Genomic DNA, 17,657 nt, shown 5'->3' on the forward strand with positions numbered 1-17,657 from the left:
GGCTATGTTCATGTCTACTAATACACACCACAAAGTGTCTAAACAAAGTCATACAACTACACACAATTACCTAAACTGCTGAGGTGCAGACACTCAACACAACAGCTAAAGCCAGCACCTGTCCCTGTGACAACAAAAGCACAGTGAACACTTCCATCTTACAAAAAAAGCACTTTCAAAAGTAAACCCAGATCCCTCACATGTGTCCAGAAAACTATTCTATTCCTAACTGTTCTGTGAGGTGTGCCGGGCTCAAAGCGATTCACAGTACCACCAGTCAAACTGGGCCAATGACACTGACAGCATAACCCAAACAGGGACTAGTGTCCCCACCTAGGTTTACCTAAAAATAAGGCAAAGTAATTAAGTAGTGAGCTAATGGAAGAATTGAGAAAACAGATAGATGTAATACACACAATAATATGACAAATTTGACAGCATGACCCAGCTAGTCCAGCTCTAAAATCATTCAGCCCCCCCCCCCACCCCACCAGTATGTCCACTGTATTTGTTACATGTATGATAAGGAAAACATGTGCATGATTTAAAGATGCGGCGCCTGATCACACGAGGTGAGTGGCAGTCAGATGCCCAGGAGACCATGAAGACCGGCTCATCCACCAATAACAATGATGAGGAGAAGTCCAGACAGCTGGAGAGAGAGAACAAGGAGCTGCAGAAGATCATCCAGGAGGTGAGCCGGGCCCTTTCTCCATCCACTGTCTCTTTATTCTGCTTCACATTCAGCAACTCACAGTGGCCACCAGTGGATGGTGTCTGCTCTGTTATTTGCCATATATACAGTATAAACACTGTAGATACCTCATTCAAGCTTGCAAAATGTGTGTCTGCTGCAGTAGGGTTCTGTTCAGTTCAACTAGAAAAGGCCGGCTTCAGTCCTGCTTTTGGATAACGATGAAAAACAGTTCAGGGGAGAAGTTATATTTCATAAAAATTTGTCATATCTGAAATATTACAAGAAGTAATCCTTCTCTTCAAGAGCCAAAATCCAGTTTTTAACATTACATTACATTTCATTTAGCTGACGCTTTTATCCAAAGCGACTTACAATAAGTGCATTTCAACCATGACGGTACAAAACCCACAACAGGAATCAAGAAAATACAATTTCTTCAAGAAAGCCAAACTACAAAGTGCTATCAGTAAGTGCTTGTTAACCTTGTTAACATCCAAACAAACAGTCAACACCATGGCTGAACATTTCTGCAGCGGCAGTCTGACAGAACCTAAACACAGATTCAGACAGTCAGTGTTTCATACATCACAGACCTACGCAACCAATCCTGTCCACTTAGGGGCGGGGCTTTCATATCATTGAATTGCAGGCGAGCAGTAGTAGTACTGAATCAAAGCAAAGGTGTAGAGTTACATCGAAGCCACTTCATAGCATTTGATAATTTGTTTTTGAAAAACACATTTAAATATGTAACTTTGATGAACAGGGATGAGTTTTATTGGTGTAATCAATGCCAGGAGAGGAGACACTTTTATGTATTTCTATCAGATTATGGCTACATTTAAAGTGTTTGTTTGTATTTTTGATCTCTCTGGTACAATTACAATAAATCACTTATGGCCAAATCAATCAAACTTCAATAACATGTTGCACTGTTGTCTGTTTGTTTTGTTTAATTTGTTGCACTGTTGTTTAGTTTAGTTTAGTTTAGTTAAATTTAAATTTAATATTATTTTATTTTTATTTGTATATAAGTTGTATATAATGTGCATTTTAATTTTTTTTATATTTAATATTTTTACTATCTCTATTTTATATTCTGTAATTTATTACTTTGTCCTGCACATGCCACTGCTGTAACGACAAAATTTCCCCTTGCGGGATTAATAAAGTACCTACCTACCTACCTACCTACCTACCTACCTACCTACCTACTAACTAACTAACTAAATATGCTGTTCTCAGTCATTTCCCTGCTGATTAACTTCATGTGTGATTTTTGGAATTAATATGACTTAAAGCTTAAATAAGTCAAATATTTTACTTGACATGTTTATAGAAACAGATTTGAAAAGCTCGCCGACGATATAATCTTTGAACTTAAGTTTATTTTGTAATTATGTAGATCTAATTAAATTTGAAAATGTCTTAAATATCATATAATAGAAATATTATTGATACCATGTACAAAAGATCAAGTATTCTGGCATAAAACTCAAAATGTTTAATGAAACCAAGTATCAGAGATTGTTCATACATATCTGGTGTTTGTAAGAGACAGTTTTGATTGTTATTTTTTTGTCACACATGTACGGAGTTAAGTTCACTTTAATGCTCAATTTTTCAACACTGTGAGCAGCACTCCCTCAGATTTACTTATATGACTGACTCTGTGTGGATTGTTTGGAGACAGATGATGTAATCCTTTGTATGTGTTTCGTTATTTGGGTAACCTGGCTAACATGTTTATGTATAAAAAACTGGAACCCACCAGGAGCCTTGTTTTTCTGTTCCTCCCCTCCTGCAGTCGGCTCCATTCAAACAGTGTCAGAGGACGTATGAGCAGATTGTTGAGTGTGTGTTGTAATTTGTTCCCTCAGAAAGAGGAACGCGTGTCGGAGCTGAGAAACCAGCTCTCTGAGCGACAGGCCCTGCGGTCCAGGAGAAGAGCTTCCACTGTCACCAACCAGATCCACACCCCTCCTCCCCTGGTCATCAGCCACGGTGACCCCCGGTCCCTGGCCCCTCCTCCGGGGTACCCTGCCCCCACCGACCCTCTCCCTGTCCCTGCGTCGTTTGCCAACTCGTCCAGCCTCTATCAGCCGGACAGCAAGATCAGCCGAAATAACTGCCACACCAGCCGGCTGCAGCTGCTCTACAAGTGAGAGGGATGAGGATAGTAATGACCTTCACAGAAACGTAAAGTACAAAAACATGAGGAATAATAAATCAGTATCTATAAGAGGAGCTCGCTCCAACAATCATTCCACCAATCAGCAGAGGGCGACGGAGGACTGGTGGAGACGATCATCAGAGGATCAACATGTCCACTCCTTTCTGTCTGAGCTGATCAGTCTGGGTTTGTTCTTTTCTCTCCAAGAAGAAACATCTTGTTAAGTACTCAGTTTTGCACCTTTCATCTTCCACTGATTCTCCATGTGCCATCAAGAGTGCGAACCTGCCAAGAAGTTCACTGTAAGTTTATAATGGAAATCCAGAAAGCTCATACGTCCTGAAACAAAAGGAAGACAAAAGCACCTTTTTATTGTTGTCAGCTGGAATGACAGCTGCTTTATTCAACTAAGTTCACATTGAAATCCATGAGTCTCCAGCTGACTCATTTTAAAAGAAGAACCCTGCAAAAGGGTCTTTAATGTGCACATGATGGCTCCATACTGTGGACCGTGTTGATAGAAGACTGACGCTGCATGTCCCACTGATAAAGTCCATGTTTGGTAATAACACTGTACTGCAGTGCAGCCGGCTGGTCTGAGTTATACTGCAGCTGGGCAAAGAAAACATCAAAGATCTACCTTCATCCTATAAGAGAGATTTGATTCATGATTTATTGTTAATTGTTTCAAACAGGCTTTGAGAGTGAAAACTTCCCAGTGAGGTGAGTTCATGTTGTCAGGGACGTGTTGGGCTGTGGTGCAGCTGCATCCAGGACCAGCTGACTCTGAATGTTGTCTTTGTCCTCTCAGCATCATTCAGATGCCAAATGACTCTGGGCCCCGGACATAAAGCTGCATTACTACTGGATGTAGTACATTAGCCACGCTGGGCTTCAATGCTACTTTTTTATTCCATTTTCAAAACCAAACATAAAGAGTTAAAGAGAGCAATGAGATATACAGGCTCAGTTTTTAGCAACATCATGTTTGAAGCCTTCAAGTGCACATGTAGACACCTTCAAATGAGGTGGAGACTTCGCAAAGGGCCAGAGGGAGGACAGACTGTGATGAATGATGCTGCTTCTGTGTCCCTGGCGGTTTTCCTTCCAGTCGTTTCAGCTTCCCTTGTTGTATGTTTGATGGGTTTTTTAGTGTTCTCTGTTGAAAGAGACTACAGAGCTAATATACAAAGGTGTATGTGTTCATGCTAAACCCACTGTGGATCATGTCAGTCCTGTTGCTGAGGACAGTGCTGTCATCTGTCAGGTATTTTCAGGTGTCAGGTCATGTGACTGTCACACGCTGAGGCTACCAGCATCAGTGAAAACACCTTTACTGTCTGTGTTTGAAGTGGGACTGCAGCTGACTGTGTTTCATCCTCCTCTGATGAAGGCAGATAATCAGCAGGAATGAAAAACAGCAGAGCGGCCTTTAGCTTGTTTCTGGTGAAGAGAACAAAACGAGCGTTGCTGTGCAGACAACATGAGCTGATATCTGTGATGCAGGTGTTGGCTTTAATGTATGTAACCTTGTATGGAGGTTTTAACATTAGAAAGATCTGATTTTTCTAGATATGTTTTTAAAAACAAATCACACACATCTGGTTCGATCTGCTCCTTCTATTGAGGACTTTTTTTTTTTAACAAGAGATCATTGTGGCACCACTGCTCATTAATTTACTCCATGTAGAGGGAAAACAGTGAGTCAGGTGGAGCAAAGTCAGTCGGTGGAAAACCGAGTTAAATGTGAATATCATCAGCATATGTACACATGTATATAATAATTAGAAGGGAACTGGGAGAACTCCTCCACGGCTAACAGTCTTCTATGATGATGTCAATCTGCAACCATAACCACTGTATACTTCTGCTACCTGCTGCGGCCCGGCTAACGGGCCCGGCTAACAGGGGCCTGGTTAACAGGGGCCCGGTTAACGGGCCCGGCTAACAGGGGCCTGGTTAACAGGGGCCCGGTTAACGGGCCCGGTTAACAGGGGCCTGGTTAACAGGGGCCCACACCAACTGCTCGGGCCTTACTAGCCTCCGCAGCTAATGGGTTGTTTTGGGTTGTCCAGTTCAGTAAGCTTCACCTCCACTGCTGCCAAAAGACAAACACTGTTATCACTGAAGGAGGCAGAGGATAAACTGGACATGCTGAGCAGAAGAGAGGAAGAGGAGCAGAGGGAGAGTCAGTCGTCATGACTACCTGATACACCTGCAAAACTGAAGCAGCTCGTTAACTGTTTGAATCCTCCAGTATTAGTTCATCATACTGTCTCCTTTACAAGTTCAGTTTCACTAACTGTTTGCTCACTTCCTCCTCAGCTGTAAACTAACTTCCTGTTGAAAGCAGAGCTAGCAGCTGATGCAGATATCCCCTGAACTGCATGTGCTGCTGCAGGATTTCCATCTCTGTCAGGTTCACTTCTGTTTCTCTGCTCTCACTGCTGAATGACCCATCTGGGAACAAAACACAATTGTTTCTAATACGGTTTCAGTAGATAGGTTTTCACGGCAGAAAATGAAATTAGATCCCGTGACCTCTGTATATTCCACAGGGATGACAGCATGGGGCTTTTGGTTTCTGACTGTGTTTGAGCTTCATGTTACTGTGGATCACACCGCTGGGTTTTACAGACTCTGGTGAGATGAGATGACCGATGACATCGAGGGAACTGCTCAGATGGAGCAGATGTAATCAGGACATGCGTATTTCAGTCACACACAAAAAGTTTACATATTCAAACCTTCTGACTCAAACAAAGCCCAAACAGCTGTAAACTGTCAGGTGTGACTCAATTCAAACAAGCTATGTTCACTCAGGCTGCAGAAATACAGTATTAAAGCCCTGAACTGAAGCCTTGGTGCTGGAGGAGGAAGGATGCTGAATGCAAATCAGTAGCAGTAAATAGGATGGTCCGCAGTTTCACTGCTTTCATAACATTAATCAAATTAGACAACCAGGTAATAATTTTTTATGAAATCCAACATGATTTTTGATTGTCTGGTATATATTGATAAAGTCCATATTTCCTGCGCTGGATTCAGATTTCAGTTTAAACTCAAGGGGTTGACAGTGAATGGTGCAGCAATCAAAACAACAAAAGTGATACATTAATTATAGTAAAACAGTAAAATGAGAATACAAATGTAATAGAATATGAAATGAACGACAGTCAGATATTAATAAAAAAAAGAATAAAATAAGATAAAATTATAAATACTAAAACCTGAAGATGATGAATCGTTAAAGTCCGGCTGAATGAATGGGTTGTGAGGTAACATTTAAAAATGAGTTCTGTCCCAGCAGCATAGAGTGTGATGACCGAAGGCTGCATCACCAAACACTTTTACTTTACTTCAGGAAAAGACTAAAAGAGAAGAACTGGAGGAAGTGAGACGCCTCTTGAGTTCATCAGCCACAAACAGAGAGAGGTGGTCTGGTACAAGCTCATTTAGGGCCATATGAAGCAAAAAAAGAAGTTTAAAATCAATATGGAAAGTAACAGACTTTTTTAAATAATCACAAGTTGAGCGGCTGATGTGTTGTATTCTTCATCAGACAGACAGCAGAGTCTATGTGTGGTTATTAAAGCTTCCACACAGAAACAGCCTCGCTCTGAAGATGCTCTGAAGATGATAAAATGTTGTTTTTGTGACACCTCTCAGATGAGCTCTGAAATGATAAAAACGCTCCCTGATTTCTTGCTTCTTGCTTGGGGTTGAGTCCGAGTGTATTTTAGTTTGGAGGCCAATTTCTCTCTGTGGGTCTTTGCACCATGATCAGCTCTGTCCCTTTAAAGTTTTGGACTCACTTTTAGAAGTGTTGGAGCTGCCAGTGTGTGTCCTCACTCATCATGTTAGTGTATTTTCCAAGCATGGCTCCCCGGCCAGTGTCTCCACACATCACTCTCCCACGCCAGCTGATCCTATTAAAGCCGTGGAGTTAAAAGTCTCCGGAAGTTAAAACAGAACTTTTCTGTTCATGTCAATCAGCTTCTCCTGCAGTTCTTGTATTTCCTCCCATTTGATGCAGATATAATTTTCCCCATAGAGCTCCACACTAATGATTAAAAACAGTCACATTTTTGGGCTCTCTAGTTGTTAAGAAGAGGTCCAAAGTAGAAGCAACAGGTTGGAGATATGTTCACAGAAGAGGTCTGTTCACAAGGAGCTTTATTGTTTGGGCTTTTAGTCTCAAATATTAAAACTGATTAAAAATAATTCAGATTAAAAGAAATCACTAAAACAATTAAAACAACCAGGGAAGATGGAGGCAACCATCAGCCACCAGCAGTTTGGGAGGACTGCTCCTTTGAGACAAAACAATGATGTCACCTCTCTACATGAGAAAGTCCAAATATCCTGTTCAATAGGAACCACCTCTGAACATGACCAACATTTCATCTCCCAAACTTTAGTGTTTGTGGGTTTAACATAAAACCACACTTTCGATTCCCCAAACTGGAGTTTTGTTTCTGCCTCTCCTTGTGACTGGATCCAACTAGTTTAACTTTCTGTTGCACCTCAGTTTTCTCTGTGTGGTAGCACAGCTTGTTTCAATAGCGTGGATAGCTTCAGCTGTTGTAAAAGCATGTCAGAGTTATTCAGTGATCACAGGATGAGGTGCAGGTGTATAAACCATGCGAATGATGGGCAGTGTAAATATCTACTGTATGTTTGTGTGTGAAGACGTGTTTTAACTGTTGGTCTGTGAAGCAGTGAAGATGTAAGTGATGTTGACAGATGTGGTGTGAGAATATGCACACAGGCTGTAAAGAATGAGGATGTAAATACTGATGACATTCAACTTTGCATATACAAGCTGTATTTCATGTGGTACAGTATTCAGAATATATTTCTATATGTAATAGCTGATATCAGATTATTTCAAATACAAGGATGAAAATAAAACTAGTTGTTTTTCTCAAAATATTGTTTGTGTTCCAGGTGGATGACGAGCTACGTCAGAGGTGTGGTCAGTGCTTCAGACTCATTAGTCCAGAATGAAACTCCTGAAATACACTCCATCTTCCGGACCCACATTTTCCTTTGGTCATTAAGTCACAACACAAATTATTAAAATTTATGAGCCACTGAAATTTATTTCAGAAAAAATGGTGCAGTAAGGCACAATACCTTCATACGCTGTGCTCAAGTTTCAAAAATCTAAATGTACTTGCAGCAGAGATTATTGATCAGTACACATTGAAAAGCATGTAAATTGACCTCACCGCTCTGACCATGTCTGCAGCTGCAGGTAAGAAAATGTTTTCTGCAATGCTGTGGGACTTGTTAGACTTTGCAGTACCTATGCTAAGATACTGAGTGCATACTCTTGCCTCAAACATTAATCTATTAGGCACTAATACGATGCCCTCCGCTCCTGGATGTGAATCAGGTAGCAGGACTCAGTAGGACGACTCTGAGACACACTGGTAAGATTCAAAACCTTTACGACGCAGATGGTGTAAAACAGGCTGAAGCAGCAGAGGAAAATCCAAAAACACAACAGAGACAGTCCAAAAATCACCAGGTGACCAGGCGACCAGGCGACCAGGTGACCAGGCGACCAGGCGACCAGGCGACCAGGTGACCGAGCGAAAGGGATGTTACCTTCAGTCTCAAGGGCAGATAACAGGAGAGGCTGGTAACTGTTAGTGGACTGGAAATGAAAGCGACTAAAGGAAGAACAGGGCAAGGTGTTGTGTGCATATTCTACCCAAATAAAATGTTTTCTCCAGGAAGATGGATGCTGAGAGGATTGTAAGCAAAGTGCTGTCTCTTTCTCTTGGTTAAGCCTCTCAGTTTGTCCATTTGATTGGGTACCCAGAAGAGAGGCTAATGGTGTCTCCAAGCAAAGAGCAGGAAGTTTTCCAGAATTGCAAAATGAACTGTGGGCCACGGTCTGACACCACGTCTTTGGGGAAGCCATAATGATGGAAAACATTTGTTAATAAAGTCTCTGCAGTCTCCTCAGCTGACAGAAGTTTTGGAAAAGGGGATGAAGTGCACCTGAAGTGGTCTACTACTGTAAGGACTGTAGTGTTACCTTGGCAAGGAGGAAGGGACCAGTGATGAATGTCTGACCAGGCACGAGAGGGAACAGGCAGACACTGAAGAAGATAGCAGAAGGACTGTGACAAGTCTTAATTCAGGAACAAGTGGGACAGGTAGAGATGTATTGTTTGAGGTTTCGCTCCATGGCAGGCCACTAGAAGTGCTGTCAGATGAAGAACATGGTGCAGCTGCCACTTGGGTGACAAGCCAAGTGATTCATTTGGACAAGGTAAAGTTCAACCCGGTGAAAAACAGTGGCCGCCTGGCCTCATGGGAATTCAGTCTCTTTCTTGATGATTCAAGGTTCTTGTGATCAGTCCAGTCAAGAAATGGGTGCTCTGTCCCATCCAACCAGTGTTAATCTTAATAGCCAGGAGCTCCCAGTGTAACATCATAATTATATGCTTGTCAGGGAAGAGTTTTCAGGAGAGGAAGGCACAGAGGTGAAGCTTGTCCAAAGAGCGTTGGGAGAGGACAGCGCCAACGCTGGAGTCCAAACCGTCCATTTCGACAATAAACTGGCTTTTGGTATCCACAATAATCAGGATGGGGGCTAAGGTGAAGCTTGTCTTGAGGCAGTGAGGGCTGCCTCAGCTTGAGGGGAACCTGAAAATCTAGTGGAAGTAGCAGTGAGAGTATGCAAAGGGTCAGCGACAGAGCAAACATTGTGAATAAATTGGACTGGGAAGAGTGGGTCCATAGCAACCTTTGCTTGATGGACAATAAAGATAACAAGATCAGCAAATCTTGCTGTGTGTCCTCTACTTTCCTTAAGGTCAAATGCTACATTGCGCCACCTCTCTCTCATTTTATATGGCAATTTGGATAACACAATTCTCATATTTGTGGGGTTATCCATTTCCATAAACTCCACATCTTACATTTTGTTATGACATCCAGTCAGAAATACAGCATTTTACTTGAATAATGTCATCACTGCTTCTGTCACGACAACTGGCCTCACAGTTTGTGGTTCTGTAAATTGCTGCAGCCGGGTTGTAACTCTTCCTCCAGGCACAGCCATGTCAGGGTGGGACAAGTCTTTGCTCCTCTTCCTTCACTTGTAATCGTCTTAAATGTGAGCGAACATAGCTGTTCATGCCACCCTCTGATCTCTCATAGTCTTTCAATACTTTTACTTTGAGCTTTTTTTTCAGCAATTGCTGCTTCCAAAGTCAGCCTTTCCAGCTTGGCTTTAATTGCGTGCTTCCTCCAATTAAAGCTCCTGCTCCTTCTGTAAAGCTGCAGCACGTTCTACTAATCCAGCTATCTTTGCTTCTTCAGTAGCACAAACTGATAATCTGACGGACAGGACAGATAAACGTTCAAAACGGGAACCTTTTTGTTCCACTGTTTTGATGTTATCGACTGTCACTTGCGAAGCACTAAAATCAGGGTCCACATCATCTCCTATATCTTCATTTTAATCACCGTCTACATCATCATTATCAGCAGCTGTACTTTCTTTGCTTATTTCTTTTTCACTCAAAGCACACATCTTTTCCCTCATCAGACAGAAGATCTGCTACTTGTCCACTGAGCTTTTTAAACTCACTGACAAGAGTGTTGAAATCGTTATGCTTCCGTATTAACTTTTGCACTTTTTGCAGATTGCCAGCATCACTCATCAAACTTTCAATTTCTTTTCTTTTTCCAGTTATCCGAGCTAATACTCCTCTCCTGGTTTCAATGAACCTGTGCAGCATCTCCTCCAATGCTCTCTCAGTTAACTTTCTCGTTCTCTAAGATTTAATCTTTTCAGCATTAATTACCTCATTATCTTCAGCCATCATATCAATAAAGCAATGCGTAAATTGCGTGCAAATGTTTAACAAGTATTTCCACTTTTCTCATCAGACGTGCATCACAACTTCTGAAACACAGAGACTTTAGTGGCTTTAAATGAGGAACGCTGTCTGATTTGCATGAGAAGTCCTTCGAGAAGCGAGCATCTTGGATCAAGTTAGCAACGCCAATCTTCATTAACTTCAAAGAAACTGACGGTTTTCAGTTCCTTTCTTTACCTTGTCCGACGTTTTCGTTCAGTCAAAAGCACCACAGCGCAGCACTGAGGGCTTCTTCGGAGAGGCAAGGCAAGGCAAGTTTATTTGTATAGCACATTTCAACAACAAGGCAATTCAAAGTGCTTCACATAAAACCATTAAAAGCATCAAAACATCAGGCAAAAGAAAAGGAAATTTAAAAACAATGAAGAACATTGATCGGAACATTAAACAAGCTAAAAATAGAATAAAGTTGCAGAGCAGTTTAAGAAATAAAATACAGAAGTAAAATGCAGAAATACAGGAAATTGATCAACATCCTTGAATCTGGTTCAATTAAAGGCAACAAACAGAAAAGTCTTCAATCTTGATTTGAAGCAGCTGAGAGTCTCAGCAGACCTGCAGCTTTCTGGGAGTTTGTTCCAGATATGTGGAGCAGAACAACTGAACGCTGCTTCTCCATGTTTAGTTGTGACTCTGGGGACAGAAAGGAGACTCGTCCCAGATGACCTGAGGGGTCGGGATGGTTCATAAGGTAGCAGCAGATCAGAAATGTATTTTGGCCCTAAACCGTTCAGTGCTTTATAAACCAACAGCAGGATTTTAAAGTACATTCTTTGTTGGACAGGAAGCCGGTGTATCAACAACATTTTTAACTTTAGAGTTGAGGCTATCTACAAGCTCATTGGCACAATCATTTACTGTGACTAAAGGTTTAACTGATACGATGTTGGGGGTCAAAGGTCAAGGTCACTGTCACAACACATCGACCAATATCCGTGAGCACTATATCTGAGGAATGCCTTGAGGGAATATCTTTAAATTTGACACAAATGTTCTCTTGGCCTCAACGATGAAGTGATTAAATTATGTGTCAGTCCTATTCTTGTGAATGTGATATCTCAGGAATGCCTTTAGCAATATACATAAAATCTGGCACTGACATTCACTTGGACTGAAGGATGAACTGATTAGAATTTGGTAGTCAAAGGTCAAAGGTCACTATGACCTCAGAAAACATATTTGTGTCCATAAGTCAATAATTCAAATATCAAACAGGATGAAATGATTATTATTTTTTTGTATTCATTATTCAACACATTGTTCAACACATTTGACACTGAGGAGCAGAAGGAGAGATTATAACCATATTTCACATTTATGACATACTGAACTGGTGACATCACCCTGGGGGTGTCAATATAGAAACTGTGTTGATCGGATAGATCTTCTGTGCTGTCAGGATTGAAGTTGTGTGGAAAGAATTTTAATTTTTGAAATGATGTCTCCTTTGCAGCCACCTCTTTATGTGATTGAACAGATATGCATGTGAGCTACTAGCTACTAGCTATTAGCAGAGGCACACAACCACTAGCTTTCCTCATTCTACATTTACATTTGTTCAAATTTCATTGTTCCTTATGAATGCTATGTTTCTTGGTCAGCCATGTTTCATATTTATTGTTTTTCTCAGGTCTTTTCTAATGCTCTTGCATTCTTGATTAAACCATTTTTTTGTTTTGTTTTGCCTGTAACAGGCCTCTGCTCTTGTTTTATAAAGTCAGGTTTAGTAGCTGCTTTATGAAATATCACTGTTATCATCGGTGGCTTCATATATAGACGTCGTTTCTCAGATCAGGTGATCAGGTTCCTTCTGTAAGTAGGATTTAATGGATACATATTACTGGGTTCTTTCTTTTTATGTCTCTCATCTGACCTGAGAGTTTAAGGAATACATTTATTTGGCTGTAAAGGGGGGATAGCTGAATGCACTGAGAGTGGAGGCGTTCATGTTAGTCTACTACACCAGACCCAACAGCTGAGGATGTGGATGTTCTAAAGAGTCGCCCTGATGCTACTGTTAATGATTTACAGGCTAATGAATGAGTTTGACAGAGGTGCTACTGTTACGCCCCAGAAAACGGGGAGAAATGATCACGAGAATGATGTGGTGATGTCTCCTCAGTGAACGCATTTACTGGAATGAGGAAAAACACAACAAACAAGCAATCGATCTCAGGATAGCTGATCAGGCTACTCAGCAGATGATTGATAATGCAATAGTGAATTAACTTTTAACAAAAAGAAATTAAATAAATAACAGTTTCTCAGTATTGGAACCTATTTTAGCACACCATGAGTTCATGCTGTTTTAAACCCCTTTGGACCCATTTTGACATGACATATGATCTTTTAAACCATTTTACAGGATTTTAAGCTTATTTAAGTATGAATTGATTCTTCTTTTTTAAAGTTGTAACAGATCATTATCATTTCCACTTGTCACACTATCTCTCAGCCACTTTGACTTATTTCAGAGTCCAGCTTGTTCTGGTGGGTGATGGTTGGTGTGGTAAACAGGGGAGACCGACCAAACACATGGTTGTTGCCCTGAGAGTGCATGACGTCTGGTTCAACTCTTGTTCCACCAATCAGATCTGCAGGAGCACGTTTCCCTCGGTTTCTCTTTCCTTCTTCAGTTTTGGCATGTTTCATTTTAATTTCTCTCTTTTTATTATTAGAATAAAATGCTCCCATCCACACAGAAATGGGCACAACTGTAACTACGTGTTGAAAGAGAAAATGAAATAATGCGACAGAGAAAACCTTGAAAATCCACTTTCCACTGGTGGTGTGTGGTGCTGCGCTGCAGAAGGAGGAGGAAGCAGGGGATTACCGAATTACCAGGGAGTTCCCCTCCACTCTTCCACTTTGTGTAACTGTTGAGGAACTGGTACTGGTCTGGAAACTTTCCAGCCGCACGGTAAGATAAGCACTTTGAATAAATAGCAGCACAGAGCCAAGTCATGGCATATTATGCAATACCAAGGCTATAATTATCCACTGTCACTGATGATGAAACCACAGAAATGCTCTGTCGGCTGTTTTGCTTGAGAACAGTGCCAACCCATCCCAGGATCCATCCCCACGTTGTGGATGAACTTCCTTGTGGTCGGTAGGAGCTGTCATCTGTCAGGCAGCTTTCAAAGGTTTTATTAAATATGTTTTTCAATATAAATAAAAGTAGGACTTCATGAGAGAAGAAAGCTGCAGTAAGTTCACTATAAACTACAGGAGCATATTTTTATAGGTTAAGAACGAGAAGTATCAGATGTGGGTTTATTATTCAACTCCATTTGTTGTTACTACAGACAGGAAATCCTAATTTGGGCAAATAGCCATATCATATGTGACGAGTAAGAGGTATGAGTGAGTGAGGTGTAAACACCGCGGCTGAATGAAGCTGACTCAGTCACCTGTCGCTGCAGAAATCATGCTGCTCATCACAGTTTGCACATTGTTTTGCTGTCAGGTGTTGCAGTTAGTATTAGTTGGTATTTTTTCCTGTCCCGTGTGGTCCCACATTTCTTCCCCACTGGCCCGGTGGAGAGGAAATGTCCAGGTCCAACCCACCTGCACACCTCCACCTGATTCCCTCGTCAGCTCCTCAGTTATAAACTCGGCCTTAATGACTGATCCCTGGCACATCATCACCATCATCATATGCACTTGACCTTTGCATTGCTGCTTATACACACTCTTCAAGACTTATACACATCTAGAGTCAGCAAACGGGCCGGTAGCATCTCTGCAGATCCATCCCACCCTGGACATCCTTGTTTCAGAGGGGAGGAGCTACAGATCACTGTGCGCCAAGACCACCAGAAGCAAGAACACGTTTTATCCGCAGGCTGTCACTCTGCTAAACAGTTAAAATGTTTTACATCACTGGACCTTTTTGCACTACACCCAACTATTTATGTTTTATATGTCTATTTAAGTCTGTCTGTTTTGTTTTTTTGGACGCTGAGAGCGAACCTAAAGCCAGAGTCAAATTCCTTGTATGTGTCAACATACATGGCCAATAAAGCGATTCTGAATCTGATTCTGATTCTGTCATGCAGGTGAGTCCATACCATGTTTTACTGAGACCTTACAGTGAAGCCAGGTCTGTATGGAAGCACTGGCTGCTGCTAGTATCATCCACTGGAAGAAACAGACATGACTGGAGGCCTGCAGGAGGTCTCTGTCTTAGGAGGTCTTATGGCTTAAATGAAACCACATCACCTTCGATTATGGTGACAGATAAACGTCACAATATCTGCTGGACATGAACGCAACGGGGGTGAAGTGACACCTCACACTAATACAGGCAGGTTTTTTATGTGTTTCAAGGAAACATGTTGCGTCATCTTTGACAGCAGGAGGCCGTACAACATTGTGGTTGAAGTCGTAACCACAATGCACTCATTAAATGGTGAAACTTCCTCCACACCACCGTTAGTTGATGCTTTTTGTCTGCAGGGCAATCATGTCATCATATCATGTTAAACACATTCACATTTTTCATCTCTACATTATAAACACTTATTTTTCTTTGCAAAATGATTTTCACTCCATATTTTCATAGCACCACAGGCACCAAACTATTTATTCTTTTTTTTGCAAATGTCAACAAAATTGACAAGAAACTGATCAAAGTGATTCAACATATGTTTAAATATATTTCAATAAATAATTTCATAAATTAAGTATCAAATCCAGGATAAATACTCTTTCAGACATTCAAAACATGTGAAAAAACCCATGGAAATAAATAAATAAATAAATATTTCAATAAATAATTTCCCCTCGGGGATTAATAAAGTGTATAAAATCAAAATCAAGTCAAATCAAATAAATACAATAAATAAGATAATGTTGCGTTAAATAAAAACATCCTGTAAGGTCACTTTTCCTTCCTGTGAGCTTGTAGTGACACGATAAGTATGCAGCTGTCAGGGTACATTCACACAGTTAAAGACGTTACAGTACAACAGAAGCTACTGACATGGAGGTGGAGTACACGGTACCTTAAATTTTAGACCCATGGACATGTCTAGGGTCACACATTATTTAATCTGTGGTTCATGGATGCACTTCCTGTTTGCTGTACTGTGAACCCCCTGAGAGTCCCAGCGGGGCAGCAGGCCTCATGTGGAGCCTCCAGTCCTCACAGGGCAAACACACCAAAGAAAGTCTTCCCCGGCCCGTCCTCCAGCATCTTCAGCATCTTCTCCTCCATCACCGTCCTCAGTCGGTCCCCGGTCCTCAGGTTGAACACAGCTCCCATGTACACAGCAGAGAACCAGCTGCCGTCCTCGTCCGTGTCGGTGCTGGCCGTCCTCTGACATGCCGTCCGGACAGAGTGCATGATGGTCTGGTAGGACCTCTTAGTGTCTTCATCACCAAATGAGGGGGACCAGCGCTGCACGGTGTGGGACAGGTGGACCTTCGAGGTGTCATCATCATCTTCATCACTGCTGCTGCAGCTGACTCGGAAAGAAGCCTGGCTGTAAACAAAGTAGAGCCCGGTCCGAGAAATCACGATCTCGTTGTTGTTGAACCGCAGATCTCCCTGATTGAAGGACTGGTCCACCTGAGTCTTCCACTCCACTGAGGTCTTCACACTGGAGCTGTATTCTCCTGTGGAGGAGGAGAGACAGACGGGGATGATCAGCGGGACAACATGGACTATGAGGGCAAAGCTTTACCTTCAACTCTGCAGTAAAGAACTGAGAGGCCTTTCTGGTGACATTAAAGTGGAACGAGCCCATTTCTCATTTTACTTTTCAACCTTTTTAGTTCACCTTGAACTACTGTAAACATCAGAAGTACCTGCCTGATGGAGCTGCCCTAATGAACCTTAAAACCGGATCAAACAACAACTCCATCAGCTTTATCATGAACCTGTGGAACTCCCTCAGGGAGCCCAAAACCCACATCCGGGCCGACTAAATGTCTCTTAGTACCGCCTCTCAGAAACTCGGTTTCAGAACCACACAGACAGTATCAGTCCAAACGTGTCTCTCTTTGCGCTCATTAAATGCATGACGGTAGGTTAAATATATTGATTGTTCTTACCTTCTAAATGGATGGCCGCTCTTACATTTGAGATGTGCCTCAGTGTGTGATGAAGTTCTGTAAAGAAGAGAAGACAGATGTTCATAAAATCTGGTTGTTTACTTTGTTTCTGGTGCTGAAAGGTGTCCAAACTAAATCATAAATTTGTGTAATAACACCTAAAGAGAGAGTATTAACATTATTATTATTCTTTGGAGAGGTGTAAAGGACAAGTACTCACCAAAACTGTCCTGGTCTGGTTCTGGACCCTGTTTGAAGAAGAGAAGGATAGAGAGACGGTTAGAGAGTGAATGGGCTGAGGTGAGACTGATCCAGGTCTGATTTGAGACTGTGTTCCCACCTTGGTGTGATTGTTGAAGACGAGGAGCACAGCAGCAGCAGCAGCGAGGCAGAGTGTGAAAGCCAGCAGGGCGGCGGCGAGCTTGGAGCTGCTTCCTTTCTGTTTCTTGTCTGCTGCGTCCACACTGGCGTCCAACAATATGCAGTGTTCACCTTCCATGGTTCTGATAAAGTTCCTTCTGTCACTTCAGGTCCAACTCAGCTCTCAGCTCTTCTTCTACTGTCGCTCTGTTTGGGTGTCTGACACTGAGAGGCTCTTTTAAAAACAGTTTCCTCCTGGGGGGAAACTCCAGTGATGTCATGCATTGTGAGTGAATGGAGATTTGATGAGGAAGAGAGACCTAAAACTTTGGAGGATCTTACACACCACACACTCCTACACACCGGGCATCTATAGGAACACACACACACACACACACACACACACACACACACACACACACACACACACACACACACACACACACACACACACACACAC

At 41.9% G+C, this 17,657-nt stretch overlaps 2 protein-coding genes across 3 annotated transcripts in view; one reads left to right on the forward strand and one right to left on the reverse strand.

The window, feature by feature from the left end:
* The window catches only part of gabbr1b (gamma-aminobutyric acid (GABA) B receptor, 1b), a 121,805-nt gene extending 114,002 nt beyond the window's left edge, over nucleotides 1-7,803 (forward strand). For both annotated transcript variants that reach the window (XM_069720677.1, XM_069720678.1), the window contains 2 exons: nucleotides 551-694; nucleotides 2,578-7,803. In XM_069720677.1, coding sequence (XP_069576778.1) covers nucleotides 551-694; nucleotides 2,578-2,862 — 429 coding nt within the window. In that variant the 3' untranslated portion in view covers nucleotides 2,863-7,803. The remainder of the gene's footprint in view (nucleotides 1-550; nucleotides 695-2,577) is intronic.
* A 7,839-nt stretch (nucleotides 7,804-15,642) lies between these two features.
* Nucleotides 15,643-17,378, reverse strand: tnfa (tumor necrosis factor a (TNF superfamily, member 2)). Its single transcript, XM_069720658.1, has 4 exons — nucleotides 17,178-17,378; nucleotides 17,058-17,085; nucleotides 16,838-16,894; nucleotides 15,643-16,399 (listed from the first exon to the last, which is right to left on the reverse strand). Exons 1-4 carry the CDS (start codon nucleotides 17,334-17,336, stop codon nucleotides 15,927-15,929), a joined length of 717 nt encoding a protein of 238 aa, XP_069576759.1. The 5' UTR covers nucleotides 17,337-17,378; the 3' UTR covers nucleotides 15,643-15,926.
* Nucleotides 17,379-17,657: the final 279 nt, after the last annotated feature.

The sequence above is a fragment of the Brachyistius frenatus genome, unplaced genomic scaffold (assembly GCF_029030835.1).
Source record: "Brachyistius frenatus isolate BFR_SWC_R1_liver_20210118 unplaced genomic scaffold, ASM2903083v1 Contig_245, whole genome shotgun sequence".
Taxonomy (NCBI): domain Eukaryota; kingdom Metazoa; phylum Chordata; class Actinopteri; family Embiotocidae; genus Brachyistius; species Brachyistius frenatus.

Coding starts and splice junctions, on each gene's coding strand:
- tnfa (XM_069720658.1), bottom strand. CDS start 17,336: ATGGAAGGTGAACACTGCATATTGTTGGACGCCAGTGTGGACGCAGCA. Junction 17,086..17,177: donor TCTTCAACAATCACACCAAG/GTGGGAACACAG, acceptor TTCTTCAAACAG/GGTCCAGAACCAGACCAGGA. Junction 16,895..17,057: donor ACCAGACCAGGACAGTTTTG/GTGAGTACTTGT, acceptor TCTTCTTTACAG/AACTTCATCACACACTGAGG.